General features: G+C 35.2%; 1 protein-coding gene across 2 annotated transcripts in view; it reads right to left on the minus strand.

Moving 5' to 3' along the window:
- RELCH (RAB11 binding and LisH domain, coiled-coil and HEAT repeat containing) overlaps window positions 1-16,459 on the minus strand; it is a 77,141-nt gene that overhangs the window by 32,215 nt on the left and 28,467 nt on the right. For both annotated transcript variants that reach the window (XM_077181834.1, XM_054628872.2), the window contains 4 exons: window positions 15,936-16,244; window positions 11,495-11,570; window positions 11,012-11,107; window positions 2,204-2,316 (listed from right to left, as the gene is read on the minus strand). In XM_077181834.1, the coding sequence (XP_077037949.1) occupies window positions 2,204-2,316; window positions 11,012-11,107; window positions 11,495-11,570; window positions 15,936-16,244 (594 nt within the window). The remainder of the gene's footprint in view (window positions 1-2,203; window positions 2,317-11,011; window positions 11,108-11,494; window positions 11,571-15,935; window positions 16,245-16,459) is intronic.

Genomic DNA, 16,459 nt, shown 5'->3' on the forward strand with positions numbered 1-16,459 from the left:
TTTATTGCAACCATTTTAACAGCATATAACAGTCAGCATTTCAGAGAAAGGAAAGTTGTAAGGATCTGAATAAAAGGCGATTGAAACAACGTTTTAATCTTGTCCTATCAGAGTCAAACATTAAACTCACTTCATTATGACTCCTAGCCTCCAAAACTAACATAATTGTACAAAAAGGAGGTTATGTGAACACATTTTTGCTCCTTTGCAGAAGAGAATTTGATAGGCATTTTTAAAAGTTGAATGGAACATTAATGAGCAAAGCCATGATGATACAAGTGGCCTTGTCAAATAAAATGTTAGTGTACAAGACTACAGAAATATGCCAAACACCAAAATGCATCTCACATGGGCAAGAGGTATAATCCAGGCTTTCTGCATAATTGTTAACATACTTCAGATACTGGACATTGTAAAACAAAGTACTTCTTTTAATGGGTTAATTCTTAGAAATGCAATGTCACATTTCAGTCTCTCGCATTTAGCAAATTAAAAATGTCAACTAATCAGCTGCCACATCAAGGGACAATGTAGTAGGCCTGTACAGTACAGCAGAAGGCAAACAAGTAACGAGATAATTAACATCATCGTTCTGGTGATTAAACCTGAATGTCTTTCCTCTCTTCATATTGCACAAGACTTCTAACATATTATTTACATGTATTTAGATAAAAACAAAGCATGCATAATACACTTCCATAGAAATCTATAAATATAACCCCCCTTAAATTCTGAAAAAGTATATTCTATTTAATTACTATTCAGAATAACTTTTATTCATGGAATCTCAATTGGTTTTCCATCAGATTATGGCACCTTCAAAAGCAATTGTTATTTCTATGTGTGCAAATGTATAGTATGCATATGCATGCTTTGTCCTAGAGTTTATGGCAGACTATTTTTCCCAGATTTCTCATGGAAACAAGTTATTATTATATATAAATCTCTAATTCTGAACAAAAATGGAACAAATTCAAGGAAAAAAGATTTTTCTTCTTTCTTAACTGCTGGAATAGACACACCTCATGCACCTATGGGGGATATGAGAAGTCTACTTGATAGGCCACCAATCCGGTAACAAATTAATCACAAGAGACTCCAAGTGACATGCAATTTCCTTCCCCTTCAACCACAAATTATTTTAGCTTCTCAATCTACTGGGACATTTAAAACACTTCAGAAGCAGATTTCTAATGACTCTGAAGTAGAACCAAGACTGCATCTTTTTGTAATTTCAATCTACATGGTGCCACTATGCTACAAGTTGCTTTTGTTTAAGCTTTTTTTTTTTTTTTGTCTCCAAAGCCATGGCTTTCAATTATACCTAATCTCTAGATTTTACCATGAGAATGGTTTAAAAAGATGCCTCGACACTTCAGTTTTGGAGAGTCGCCAAAAGAAATGCTTTCCACCTATTTGATAAAGCCTATTTTGTCTGAAGACAGCCTAGAGCAACAAAGGATACAGATGCTTTCCAAAACATCTCTAACAAAAATAATGGAAGAGCTACAGATCGAACACGAAAACTTGTTCCACAGTTAAGAGAAGGAAACATACCAGCTTGAGTACTGTCTTTCAACCTTAAGGATATTTTCATCAAGATCAGTATAAAGTTTTCCTGTGCACTAGGGAAGAATTAAATTTATAGAACAAAAGGTGTAATTTGTTTCAGAAGCTTAACCAAAATGAAACAACGTCCTTAACACTTGTCAGACCTAGATCACTGCTACACTCTTCTGACTTTTTTACTGCCACCATATTAATGAGCCATAGGTAGAAAGAGCACTATTTTCCCTAAAGAAATGTGGTGGTCATCTGAACAAACATGTAGATTACTAACAGAGATTTTAAAAGAAAAGCTGTTTTGATTTCTACATCAACCAGTGCTAAGAATTAGGATGTTAAAGATCATTTTAGCAAAAGAGCAAAAAATTTAGCAAAAAATTCATCTTTGAACAGAAAAAGGAACTGAAATTACACTCTATCTTACAAGCACACTCTTACAATTCAGTAAATGGAAGTACAGATCATGCAAAGGAAAACTCCTGAACTTGGCATAAATTTGTCAACACTATATAAGCAAAACACCAGCTAAACAAAACCTGTTTAATATCACCCAATAATATCCAATTTTTACAAGTTCTGCTGCTTGCACAGACAAAAAAGTTCCTGCTTGTCCCATATCACACAAGCGCCAACACACCTTTGCTCATCGTCTGGTCGTTTGATCAAATTGAACAGTATGTGCAGAAGCTGATCTCTCTCTTTGGGTTCAGGATGGAGGCAGGCTGTACACAGTATGAGTGGGATCAATTCCTAAAAAGTTGTGGGTAGGGGAAAACCAAACAAAGTAAAATTGCTTTGGGCATACATTCATTTACTGCACAAGAAACTAAGAAGATAATCTAAAATCACATAACATCAAAACAGTTAGAAAAGATACTTTGGAGTCCTGATGTCTTATTAAGTGACTTGAGGAAAGTGGAGGTCTACAAAAGTTAGAATGATTTTCCTGCTAGGAAAAATCAGGGGAGAATCAGCACATGAAATGAAAAGCTCTGCAAAGATTACAATTAACATATGCAGGTCACCTGTAACCAGAATTAGAGGACAATCATGGTTTCAACTGTTTTCACTACCTACTGAACTGAAGCTCCACAGACAACTATGAAATAAAGCTCCTATGAAAAAATGCCAAGGAGTTAAAGATTAAAATTTCAAATTAAACACCCTACATGGTTTTGTGCACAAGTTGGAAAAAATAAACATTGAGAAACATACATTGGTAATGGTGACTGCAGACAGATTTTGTGTTGACTGACAATTATCTGATTTTTGTAAAGGTTCTATGATTTTTTTTTCCATACAAAAGTGATCTCTGAAGCTGAATTTTCTTTTTGGAGTAATTAAAACCCCTTAAAAGAATAAATTACAAAGAAAATACTGTGTAAAACATGGAGAGAAAATAGAAGAATCTTCATAGTGAAGGCCTCCTCCTTTCTAAATATGCCTACAAAGCTCATGGTATTCATTCCCAGAAGAACCAAATGTTTCTAAAACATTGTCTGGAAGTCCCTTCCCTTGACCTTGTTGATGTGAGCTTTTACTCCAACTGAATTTGAAAGCCAGACAGTTTTTAAATGATTTAATATCTTAGAGACAGAAACATCACACTGGGAGGTCAGGAAAAAAAGAAGAAAAAACCTCAGTGTCTGGAAAAAAACATGGGCAAGTAATCTGGAGATTACCTTGCACGCTTGCTGTGTACTTAGGAGCAATTTTCAGCAGAAAGACTTTTTGTGAATTATTAAGTTGAGACAAATAAGCAGGTGACAGTGGGAAACACATCTAACATTAGTAGGAGAAATTATACAAAACCTGGAAAAACCTGTGGTTGTTTAGAATGACTTTGCAGGGAGGTGCAAATTTCTTCTTGCAGATATTCAAAGAGATCTAATCATGATGTTCTTGTGGACCTGTGGAAACACCACTGACAACATCCTCACTGCTCAACCTGTATTTTCCTAAACAGCCCGAGCTCTATTTATATTAAACATAGAACAAGACTCCATTTTAGAGCAGTGCCTAAGCTAGCCAACTCCTGACAAGCTTTTTTTGTAGTTTTTTTTTCATTTTACAAGAATTCTACTCCATGTGCTATTTTCCATCTCCAAAGATGACCAAGACACAGCCTGAACTGTGTTTTAACATTCTGTGACTCTGGAAGATATACTGGCAATATTCAACTCAATTATGATACAGATTAGAGAATTTATGACAGAGGAGACAACATGGAAATATCCTACCTATCACTTAAAAAATCTAAAAGGAGAGAAGGGGAAATGAAAAATAAATTTGAATACTTTGAACATTTCCAGTTCTTAAATACTTTTTAAAGAGTAACTGGGGTTGTTTTTAAATAAGTGTAGCACAACACAGCATGAACTGAAGACCTGCATTAAAGGAACTTGACAAATTAAATTGCATGAACAACTAAATAACTTTCTTCAGCTGAGAGCTTCTTCCCCTCTAGAATCTTCATGTTAGATCTCATTATTTTTACTTGAAATTTTTGCCCATTTAAAGTTATGAGAAGTCTGAGGATTTAGCTTATTTAACTTATCTTTTTGGACTGCATAGAATTTTCTCTCCTGCAAATGCTGCGTTAATTCAAAAAGACTTGAAAGAATATTTCTAAAATAATATCCGCCTCAACACCACTCTAAATAACACTACTTATACATTAAACTAACATCTTTTAAATAGGAAATCTGATCGCAATTTGTAGATACAGAACAAAATTACTACTATAAAGACTAAAGCTCACTTAAAAACTTAAAGCTAAATATACATCTGTTACTTTAGTGAAACCTAACTTTCTGAAATCTACTCTAAATTCACATTATTCAACTGCTCGTGGAAGTATTCTTAAATACTCCTATGAAAAACTTGACAAAGAATATCCTCCATGAAATGGGACATTAATGGGATTTTTGTTTCATCTACTGAAACCAACACATTGATTTCACTTCCTTAGCATGTTTGAGTACCTACTCAAAAACCTCAACTGCTTATTCAGAACTACTGCTAGATTTTAAAGCAGTACCATGAGGTGGGGTATTTTTAAGCTTCTTACAGAATTTAAGGAAGTTAACATGGTCTTTTTTCAGCTGAGTCTACGTGAAAGGAAAACACCTGAGAATATTCACCTAGAAACTACTGCCTTGTGTCTGAAAGGTAATGAGTAACCTAACAGCATTGACATGGGCAGATACAAGGCTGGTTCTTTACCTTGCAGCAAGCTGGTTATTCTAGCTGATGGAATTAGCTGTATTTTCTCGTCCATTGGTCACATTCTCTCATGCATACTATGGGAGAAGAGAGTGTTCTCTGCATCGCTGCATCAGGGCTTCTACAGCTCCTTCTATTAACGGGAGTGGAGAAACAGTGAGAAGTCTCAAACAGTGTTTTCTGTGCTCCCTAAAGCCCTCAGGGACATGAAGGTAAAACTGGAAGTAAAGGGGACTGTGGGACCAGAAGAACTAAACTGCTCTCCAGAGGGATCAAACAGGTCAAGTGAAGTCTCCCAAAGACTTATAAGGGGCAGATTCTTCTCAGGACATTCAGGAGCATTAAGAAAATAAAACGACCTACTGGTAGGTTTGAGCTCATTTCTTCCTGGTGCTAAGGGTCATGCCTTTGCTGTAGATTTGTTTTACAAATCTCAGATTTTTCGTTCTTTAAACCAGCAGAGAAGCAATATGAAGCAGCAATTTTCCAATAAAACATGGTAAGATTAGTATTTGGCTGTTTAGATTCAAGAGAAAAGTTCACAACATGGTATTGAAGACTCTATATATTTATTAATAATCAAGGAGTGGACTTCCAGTGCTATTTGAAACACTCTGCATTCCTTGGGAAGGAATACCACCTGTGCTGACAGTCATAAAGCAAGAAGTTAAGTTTCAAAAAAACCCAACAACTCTCCCTCTATTTAATTTGGGAACTTTCCTAAACATTCTGTTCATCCCCAAGTCCTTGTTTTCTCTTTTGCCTTTGAGTTCAGAACATGAGTTTTGGTAGTTTGTGTTGGTGTTAGTCAACAGGAGTGACTAGTGACTCATGACCATAGCAAGAAGAGTGACTTCCAGAGCTTTGATACTGTTTTCCCATTAGATTCCAAGCAGACTCATATGGTAACATTGTTGGCACTTGCAGCTTGATGCAATATAACATTATGTGTCACAGGTTCCACCTCTCCTATTGAAAAGCCAAATTCCAATGTGAGGCAGTTTATACCTGTGAGCTACCCAGATGCAGAATGGAGAGAAAGAAGATATTTTGGTTTTACTGTGAGAGAAGCTACATACAGGTGACTGACAGATAATGCTCTCAGGCTGACCTAACACACTGCACAGGAGAATTGAAACAGCCCATCTTCCCTCTGCTCTGCTTCTCTGTAACTCTCCATGTAGGTCTCTCTAAAGAAAAACTCACATTTTTCTCACCATAGTATCTCTGGACAATTTCTTCCTAACTTACAACAACTTGTTCTACTACCTTTGAAAGGGATTTACTATTTGAGTTATCAATAAAGGCAACATTTACATGGACATACAGAGTAGCTCGCTCTTCATTACAGACAAAAGAACATGGATTTTTTAATGGTAATAAGTACCATCTAAACTACATGCCTACAGTTCCTCCTACATATTAAAAGTATTACAATAAAATATTACATTTTGGGTTTTTTAAAAGTGCATCATATAGTGAGCATCTCAGAAGGTAGCAAGGAGTTTTCTGTCAGTTTTGTTTCCATCATTATAACAATGTTTTGCTAAACATTCCAACAAGTCTTCTACATCTTATTGCTCTCACTAATTACTGTCTTCTTGCTGGAGTTTGTATAAGCAAAATAATTACCTTAAAGAATAAATTTAACTAGTGTTAAGTGTCAAGACTGGTTACTTCAATAGGTTCAAATAATAATATTTTTATTACTCCAAATATTAATGTATTAATATTGCAGGCAACAATATATAAACCAGGATGACATGATCAATTTTGTTAATGTCTGCCTCTTAATCTTCTTTAATGGTCAATGCTTACATCGTGACCCAATACTGTGCTAAAATTATTCTGTAACTAAAATTATTCTGTAGCCTCTGACAACAAGTAAATAAAATTAAATAATCTTATTGTCTGCAACTGAAATAGCTGCAGGTACCAACAAAGAACTGATAGGAACTGTCTTGGGCAAGAATGTATTTAAAGTTCCAAATTTATTCTTTTAATTTAAAATGAAAAAAAAAATTAATCATAGGATTAACTCATGACCCAAAACTTTGTACTACTAATCTTACCAATATTAAAATCACAGCTCTAATTACCTTTCATGGGGTGAGACTATTATTCCAGGATCCAAAGTAAGCCTCTCAGAGATGCCAAAGGGATGTTTTTACATAAGAATCAATGGTAGGGTGTGGGTGTGAAAAAACTTTATACTTCTTTGTCTGTATTTACTGTTTATTTGAAAACACACATACAAAAGTTTGTGATACAACAAAAGCTGGCAATTCAATTCATAAACATCAAATTCAACTCCTCACATCCATGAACTATCTAAGCTTTACAGGCCATGTGTTGAAAGACATTGGCTTTCAGACTAGAGATGAAAAGGATACTCTATGAGACTGAGCTATTTTACTCTAAGGAAACTGCACTAGGCCCTCATATTGAGCAGAAGGGAACTAAAGGACTTAAAATATAGTTATGTCTCATGTACACCCTCATCCCCTGAACAAAACAGACCTGCAAGCCAAAACCAGCATGGAAAAGGACCAGCAAGAAAAGGATCACATAAAAGGACCAGCAAACAGGCTGTAGTCAATAGTACCCCTGTTTTTAGAAACATAACCTATAGAAATCTACTGCAATCTACGTTTTACAGAGTAACATAGTATTGTAATTGTTAATTTAGATTTCTTTATTCTCCCCTATAATGGGAAATTAAAATGGTCATGTAGGAGATATTGACAACTGACAATTTTCATGCTCTGCAACTCAGGTTTATGTACCTTTATCCATATCCAGCCATGATGAAATCTGCTAGATACAACCCCTGGAAGCAAACAATTAAGTATACTGCCAAGATCTGACACAGTCTTCTTTTGCATTGCTTTAGCAAAACCAGTATTTAATGGCTTTTAAAGCATAAGACTGAGATGAAAATTCATAGTAAGATACTCAACTCTACTGTGTTTTAAGAGACATGCCAGAGAATTAAAGTGCCTTGGTGATATTTACATGCAGTTACCACACATTAATGTGATTACTGTCAATCTACAGTGGAGATCTAGTGGAGTTGAAAATGGCATCAATTCAGAGTCTGAAGATTTAATATAATCTTTGCTTCAACTTTACAAACAAATAAAAACAAAACTCTATTCTTAACATGTTGAACTCTCTATAAATAACAGTTTGTCAGTATAACTATTTAGTGGTGCATATTCAGTAGACCACTGCTATCATGATTGTGCTAAGTCTGCATAACACAAAAGAAGTTAAAGACTAACACTGGAATAATGGGTGAGATTAAAGATGTAAATAATTAAATAAAAGTGCTGATTAAGAACAAGACTAATAAGATCTTAAGCAAAAAGTTTACTCTGGGCCAAACTCCATTAAAGGATTATATACTGCAGAGTATGGAAGTTGTATGTACAAACAAGGTTACTCTTGTTTCCTGACAAAAACCCATTGACTTTAACAGCTTAAAAAGTGTGAAAAATGAGTATTGCACTGATTAGTTATTACAAAAATTTTAAAAGACTGCTTCTCTCTAGTTGCATTTTACCCAAAGGAATTTTTCTATGGTACATCTGTTAACAAATAGAAGGTGGCTGATTTTGCTTTTGCAATTTTTTTATTGTTAATGTATTTTAAGTGATGACAATTGAGAAAGCAGATTACAATGTAGATCAATTTTTATGAACCCAAGGTGCTTATCTTCAAAAAGTATTATCACAGACTGCACCCCAAACAATGGCCTTTTTTTTTTTTTAAGTATTGGCTTTTAGCATTTTGTTACTGGTCATTCCACTTAACTGTTACTTGGATTGCAACATCTCCTTTATTTGTGACTGCATTCATACACAAATCTAAATATTGACATAGATGTTTTCAGGGAGTTAAGATAACCTAGACGTTAGAGATGAAAACAAAATTAAATTTACTTGTTGTTACATGAATTTTGATGATTATGAATTGCTTTGAGGCAATTTTCCTGTATGATGCATTACTGATTTTACACAGTTGGAACTGCTTTTTTTAGAAACAATTGAAATTATTCCCTCAGCCACCCTACTCAATACTGTCTTTCCTTCTTGTTACCTTCCATTGGAACCTAAACTACAGACACTGAAGAACAATTAAAGCTGCACCAATACGCAAAAATAAATAATTTCAGAAATGTCAACTATAATATTTGCCAGAACACTTACTACTGGATCAGGCAGACTGCTACTGATCTTTATATGCTCAAAAGCATGGGAAAAATGGTTTCTGAATCTCTGCTAAAGGACAACAACTACTGAGAGACCGTCAGCCTCTGCAAACTCAGTTTCTCCAAAATGAAGATGCATAGCATATAATTTTCAGCTTAAGATTTTGCAAGCAATTTCAACATGACAGATGCTTAAAGAACAAAGACATTTCAGGGAGTCATCAAAGAATTATGCTTAACTCTCATCCTAATATATTGATAGTGTAAGATCTTAAATACTACCATTCTTCTTGTTTCAGAACAGACTGGTGAGAACTTTGCATTGTGATCTGAACCTGTTACACCTCTTTCTCAAATTAGTGATTTTGAGGTATATTTTTAACCCACTTCTCTGTGCAAAAGTCTCATTATAAGGTTCTTTACGGACAAGACTCAAAGTTATACCTTGCTGAAGACAGCCTAGTTCTTAGGTTAGCTTTCCATAATTTGATTAGTGTAAATACTGACAGATGGTCTACCCAACTTTTCCTTCAAGTTCCATGACTACATCAGAAAGAACATTAAAAACAGTTATAGCAAAAGGTGGCAGGGAACTAAAAGAAGATATTTTTAAAAGAAATTTCAATTACTGAAATATTAAACATCCCATGTAATGAAATTACTCAATTGTGATCTGTGGCTTTTTCAATTAAACTGAAGCAGATAATTTAGGGCAAAAATACATGTAATCAAATATAACTTTCACTGTAAAACAACCTAGGAAGGAACCAAGTAGGAAACAGAAGAAAAGGTTACAAAAATATTCAATACATTACACAGATTAAGCAAAAAGCTGTGAAAAGGAGCCAAAATACCACATCCTGCCAAGCAGAAGGAAGGAAAGGAATAAAGAAGAAATCAGAAATTAAGCACTGATCCAGGAACATTCACAGAATTATTGTGAAAGACAGAAGAATTTCCAGAGTACCCAGTTAACACCCCACTCCCTCAAAAATAAAGCCTTATATGACTTTTCAAACCATAGCACATATCTCAAGTTCACCATGTCAGCTGCTGATAATTACTTGTATGGTATAAAAATTTTAGATTACAGGATCAGTACGAATTTCTTGAGGAATTTTCAAAGCCTTAAAATTAATTTACACAAAACACATGACTAAGTCTACCATACTGTAGGTCCTGTCAACAAGGACTAAAGCTTGCTCAACAAGATATGCTACTTCAAACCCTTTATTTCAGTATCAACTATAAGGACACTGAATTTTTGTTTTATATGTCTTCAGTTTATGGGGTTTTTTTTTACATATATGGTAATGTGCAATATTTACACAAAGCAAAACAAAGCCAGTCACATTTTTTTCCTTCCTTTTGTATGCTATATAGCATGAATGATTATGCAAACCATCACCTTCAGTTACATTCAAAATACACATTACATGTTCATAATTTTTAGTCATTCTCATTTTAAAGTTTAGGAAAACATATAAGCAAGATTGCTCATTTCCTTACAAAGGGATATTTTTGATGAACCTTTACTTGGCTGATACATGGAGCTTCCAAGAAAAGACATTAAAATAATTTGTTTGTTGAAAATTATTTTTGTTGAAGTATGTAGTGCTGCAAAAGAACCTGAATATTATTGCTTATTTAAATTGATAGACAAAATAAATGAAACAATGTTTGAACTCATAGCCCCTGTTTTTACAAAGCACATTGATATGGTCTTCCCTAACAGAAACTGTGCTACCACAAACAGATGGACCTACAGTAACAGTCTTGCTGAAGGCTAATGGGTGCCTTAAGCAGAGGAAGGAATATTAGGATACCATGCAGGTTTGCTGAACTCACCTGACAGAGGTGTAAAACCATTTTCTAGGAGCAGAGATGCATGCACAAAAGTAAGAACATGATTGCAAGTAATAGACTTTCATGAAATTAGACACAACATCTTCAAAATTAACAACAAAATAGTGTGATGAAAAAGAGTAAAATTTCAGGGTTCCTCACCTCTCGCTTTGCAAGCAGCACATTAGGAACAATATGAGGCAGGCAGCGTCCCAGCATTAACATGACACTTTTCTCACTGTCTGCAATTCGAGATACCTAGAAAATCAAGTTGCTTGTTTGCTTTTTTTAGAACGGAACAGAAAAATGCCATTTGAAAGGAATAACAAAAATTGCAGCAGGCTGACCACTTACCAGAAAAGTATTTAATTTATTCCCATACATTAAGCTGTAAGTTTTTGATGTGTCAGTAATTTCAAAAGCATGAGTAGAGGCTCAAAGTTCCCTCAAAGTAATTCAAAGTAATTACACCTCTATCACTAGGTTTCATATTTAGCATAAAATCTAAGAACATATATTTATTTCTTAACTTTCATGCACATAGATTCATCTTTCCATGTCTCGTTTCAAAGCAATTATTGCTTGTTTAACTATTGCTGCCATGCAAAATGAAGGATCTTTTAGTTTATGTCAACTGAAATATACCTCTGATCCCAAACGGCTGTCTGCTGACATCCGACAGAAAGACAGTAGTGCTTGATGGAAAGCTGGTGACAATTTCCTGAAATATCATCAAAAAAGGAGAGGGGGAAGAAAGCATAATCAGAAAGGTGATAAAGCAAGCCCTTTCACGCTGGTTTAATCAGCTAGGTAATATGACACCCAGAAAGCACGTTTAAGTGATTCATACTACAGAAGTTTTAAAATTATCTTTGACTTTTAGAGTGTTTTGTTTGTAGCAAGAAAAAACGTGAGTGTCCTAATAAGAAGTTAGATTTAGTTCCAAAAAATATAACATCTTTCAAACGGCTGCTACATTCAAAAATAGGACTAAATCATGAAGAAAAGGAAGCTTAGGCAATACAAGAGGAAGCATATAATTATGCAAACGGGGTGGGGCGGGCACAGAAATCACATGAAACAATATTTTTGCTTAATGCTCTGATTCTGCAAATTGCATAAAAGCATTTGAGTAGTCAGTCAAGTTAGGAGCTTCAGAGTTAAATAGAGTTTGCTCAACTGCCACTTCGGGATCTAACTTCAGATTCAAAAGCTGCCAGAACCTCAAAATCAATCTTAAACTGGTATCTAAGCCCTTGTACAGGGTGCATCTGCACAGGCACTGCCTCATGGCCACATCCAGCACCAGCCAATGCAGCCAAGCTACTCAAAGCCTTAAGCATCCATATCAAACCCTGGTAAAAGCTTCAAAACAGCCATGTCTGAAGAAGGTAATTTGGCAGAAATGTTCTCAGAAAACAATTACTGACCACTACATCAAACAGGCAAGCAGCAGCACCCTATTATTCCCAGTAATGACAACTTCCTCTGCCTTATCTCAGGCCTTAGATGCTAATCTAACACTGCTCCATCCACTATGTTTAAAGAAGAAACACAACATTTGTCTTCCAAAATATGCACAGAAAGCATCTCACCCATTTCCATCATCTGCTGTTTGAGTCCTCTAATGATACTGAGAGGAGGCAACTCCTATTTTTTATGTGGAAATTGGTAACACCTTGGAACCCTCAAAAATACACACGAGTGCACAAAATCCAACACACAAACGATTACGTGCATGGACATACATTTTATCTAATAGATTGACACATAATACTTCTTACAGTAAATACATAATCATTCACCCTTTTCCAACTGAAAAAGCCCATTAAGAATCAAAGCTCTTACTTACAATTACTTCAACTAATTCAAAAGGACATCAATAAATATACCAGTTTTCCTCTTCTCACTATTTAGAAAATTATGATAAATAAGAATTTTTATTTATTGCCTAATTTTTTTAACAGTATGGAGTTTTGAAGTACATTTTAAATTTTAATGAAGGAAGCTTGTTTTAATCCTATTTGGCTTGGTTTTGTGCAAGGTTCACTTTAAAAAAGTTACTAAACTACTTAAATGGTAGCAAGTTGTAAAAGACCTCTTTCACAATATGTTAGTCCTTATGCTGTAAAATATTCTTGAGTGACAGATTTACAGACTCTACTCAAGACTGTAGAGTTTTTTTTACACTGGGAGAACATTAGCAAGCACTGCAAAGCAGCAGCTTAACATTAACACAGAGGCAAGGCCTTGGCCAGCCCTTTGCCCAGTCTGTCCTTCAACCTGGCATTCATTCTACAGAATATCAGATCCTTTCCCACTTGGAATCCTAATTAAAATCCTACATAAGGGCAAAGTTCCATTCCCACTTTGCAGAGAATGAAAAGTAAGTATGACAATATGTCACTGAATTACCCTGTGGGTTAAATAACAGCAAGCTCTGGGCAGCATGGATCCTCTTACAATTGCTGGTTATACTTGGAGTCCAGAAAGCTTCTCCTTAATGAAGTCTAACAAAATCCTTGATGGCTACACTGAACAAAAACAATAAAAGACCAAGGCCTCTTGCACACAAGTCAGCGGCAAGTCTCTTCAAGGGCAAACAGATGCCAGCAGTGAAGACATCTGAATACAAGAAAGTACAATGAATAAAAAGCCCAGGCACTGCTGTTCTATTCTATATAACTCTGGGACAGAAGAGTCAATTCATTCAAAAAGCCAGGACTGCTGTATACAGAAAACACCTTGTATTTGGTGCAAATTACCACACACCTCAAATTAGTTGAATAAACACATGTGGTGCAGTCTATCTAAACCACTGCTAGTGCTTTGCACTGCCATCTGTTAACTGAGGCATTTTTCCAATGATGGTCATGTCCTCATTTGCCAGCATGCACGCACAGCTGCTCTGAGTGCAGGCACACAAGGCAGGCTCACTTCCCCTTCTCTCTTCCCATCTGGGCAAGATTTATGCCAAGAAAACACTCTATAGATACAGTAGTAATGATCTTGCCTTCTAGGATAGTCTTAGCTGTTAACCCTTCTTAGTACATTCTGAATAAATGATAGTAATTGTCTTCTATAAATAAATGTGGATTGAAATCAATAAATATCCAGCATTTCCATTGTGTTACTTCTCCTGCAGATCTCAAAACATTTAACAAATCATCTAATTATTCAGTGAGAAAAATTACTGCATTATTACAAACCTAGGGCATAATGCAGGAAGAAAATTTAGCACTAGATACTGGTCTATAAAACACTGTATCAAACATGCTTTCCTTTGACCCTTTGCTGACATATTAAGCCCAAAGCAGAGTACAAAAATAGCTACATATTACACATGCATTATTTATTTCTGCAGTGAACTGCATTTGAGGGGACTTGTCAATTTAACTCAACGGGGATTCACGGCTTCATTGAACTACTTTTCAAATAAATCTAGGTGCAGTTAAAACAACTGTGAGCAGCAGAACAAATGCTGTTCGTCTAGTCTCTACCATCATAAATTCCACTGGAAATACACAGCTCATTCCTCACCCAGTGATTTAATCCTGTTTTGATATACACCCTCACTATCCCCAAACCATCAATCTAATATTCATGCACTTAATGCCACCCAGCACTCACCATTAATCTGAGCAAGAAGAAACTTGCAACAAGCCAAATGAAAGTAGGTAGACATGTATATAGCAACAGCTTGAAGTTTTGATTACTACACATATTTGTAGTAAGTAGTGTACTACACATATCTGGATTTTTAGCTAGGATATGAAAGAAACTTAAAAAAGAAGAAAATCCGGAAAGCTTAAACCAAACCACTGACCACTTTCCAGAAAAATCTAAGCTGTTCTACTTTCCTATTAAACACTAGTATAGTCAACTAAGAGAGAATAAATTTGTTATGTGACTCCAAAGAATTATATTCAGAAATCTTTTCTTCTGTCCAATTCTAAAAGTTAAGATATTACTGAAAAAGTAGCCCTGACCCTTGAACTTAGTGGAAGAAGTACAGAAAATCCAGAAAAAGCAGGATTCTTAGTGTTTGTAAGAAAAGGTAATTACTAGCAGGATTAGCAACTTCTTTTTTTCTGGTATTCCTTTTCTCCAGCCCACTACAAGCTTGCATTTATTTTTCCATCTGCACAGAATGTCACACAGATTTCTACTTGGTATTTTCAGATGGAAAGATAATTCTAGAAACAAATCACAGTATCAAAACCAGCAAAAGCTTGCTAAGGGACAAAAGACAAAGCAGGATGGCTGCCTGCTTCCCTACAAACATCAACAGTAAGATCATAAGGTGAGCTACTTGCTTATCTTTGTCTGCAGTGGTAACAATTACAAGTTCTACATACCCTCATTATGTTTGTCGTCCGTGTTACTCCTGATGACTACAGTGGTTTATCTATCACTTAATGAACAAATCACTTCTCCTTTTCACTATAAAAATACTTGTACAGGTTGAAAGGGCTTTTTCAAGAACACTTATAAGCACAAACTCAGTCTCCAAGTAATAACACAACATGAATTCCCTAACTTGGTTAAAAGAATCACGGCTACCCAGTGAAGGCTTGCCCCAAAGTCAAAACTCAAAAAAGCAGTATGTCATTAGATACCTTTCTGGTAATTACAAAATAAGTAAATGAAAAATAATTCTGCTCTCTAGGAGAGTTATACACATCTACAGAGAAAAAGCAAAAAAAAAAAATTCCCAACTCTTCAAGCAGAAGAGAATTATTGAATTAAAAGAGAACAGAACTCTCTTGTCTTCCCATTCACTATTCTCATTTTACCTATTTTTTTGTTCCAACAAATAGGGCTGTGTTTAAAAACAAGCAGAAAGTGAAAAGAATTTCTGCAACTTAATACTAAAATCGTAGGTTTGTCATATGTACTCCTTCCTGAAGAGATTAGGAACAATATAAAAATATCAGCACTGTACCCTAGAGGTATGTTAAGTCTTTTATTTGCCTTCAAAACATAAATGATCTATTCATTTGGCAGAATTTCACTGTTAGAAAAATATCTACTTACTTTACAAGAATTTTTAATAGTATCATGCAGTTTACAACTTATCACTAACCTATTAGGTTTATCAAAGTGGACTGCAGCTTTAGATGATGGAGGACATGAGGACAGTTTTTCTGTCTCTTTAGACGGCACAGAATTTAGCATATCATCTTTAGAAGTCCTTGAATCCACTTCAGCTGATAAAGCAAGGCTTGTTTCCTCAATGTTTCCATGTTTACTGTCATTCTCAGAGCTCTTGATATCCAAGTACCGTCCATTGTCCTCTGAGACTGTGAGAGGCACTTGTTTTAAAGAAGGATGGGGAGCTACACCATAAACAGTTGACACAGAAAAGTTTTCATTCTTGAGAAGATCTATTTCACTGAAAAAGCAAAATATGAAATATTTTTGTAGCTTTCATGCAAATGCTGTTCAAATCACACCACTGCAGCACAGAAATAAAGACAACATGCTGAAGAGCTCAACACATTCTTCAATTCATGTATGTTTAAGAATTCCTATAACAAATAACTTTGATCACACAAACTGTTCAAATAAGCACTAGCTTCATTGAGCACCTTAGTAAAGAATTAGTAA

Source organism: Agelaius phoeniceus, chromosome 1 (assembly GCF_051311805.1).
Source record: "Agelaius phoeniceus isolate bAgePho1 chromosome 1, bAgePho1.hap1, whole genome shotgun sequence".
NCBI classification, from domain to species: domain Eukaryota; kingdom Metazoa; phylum Chordata; class Aves; order Passeriformes; family Icteridae; genus Agelaius; species Agelaius phoeniceus.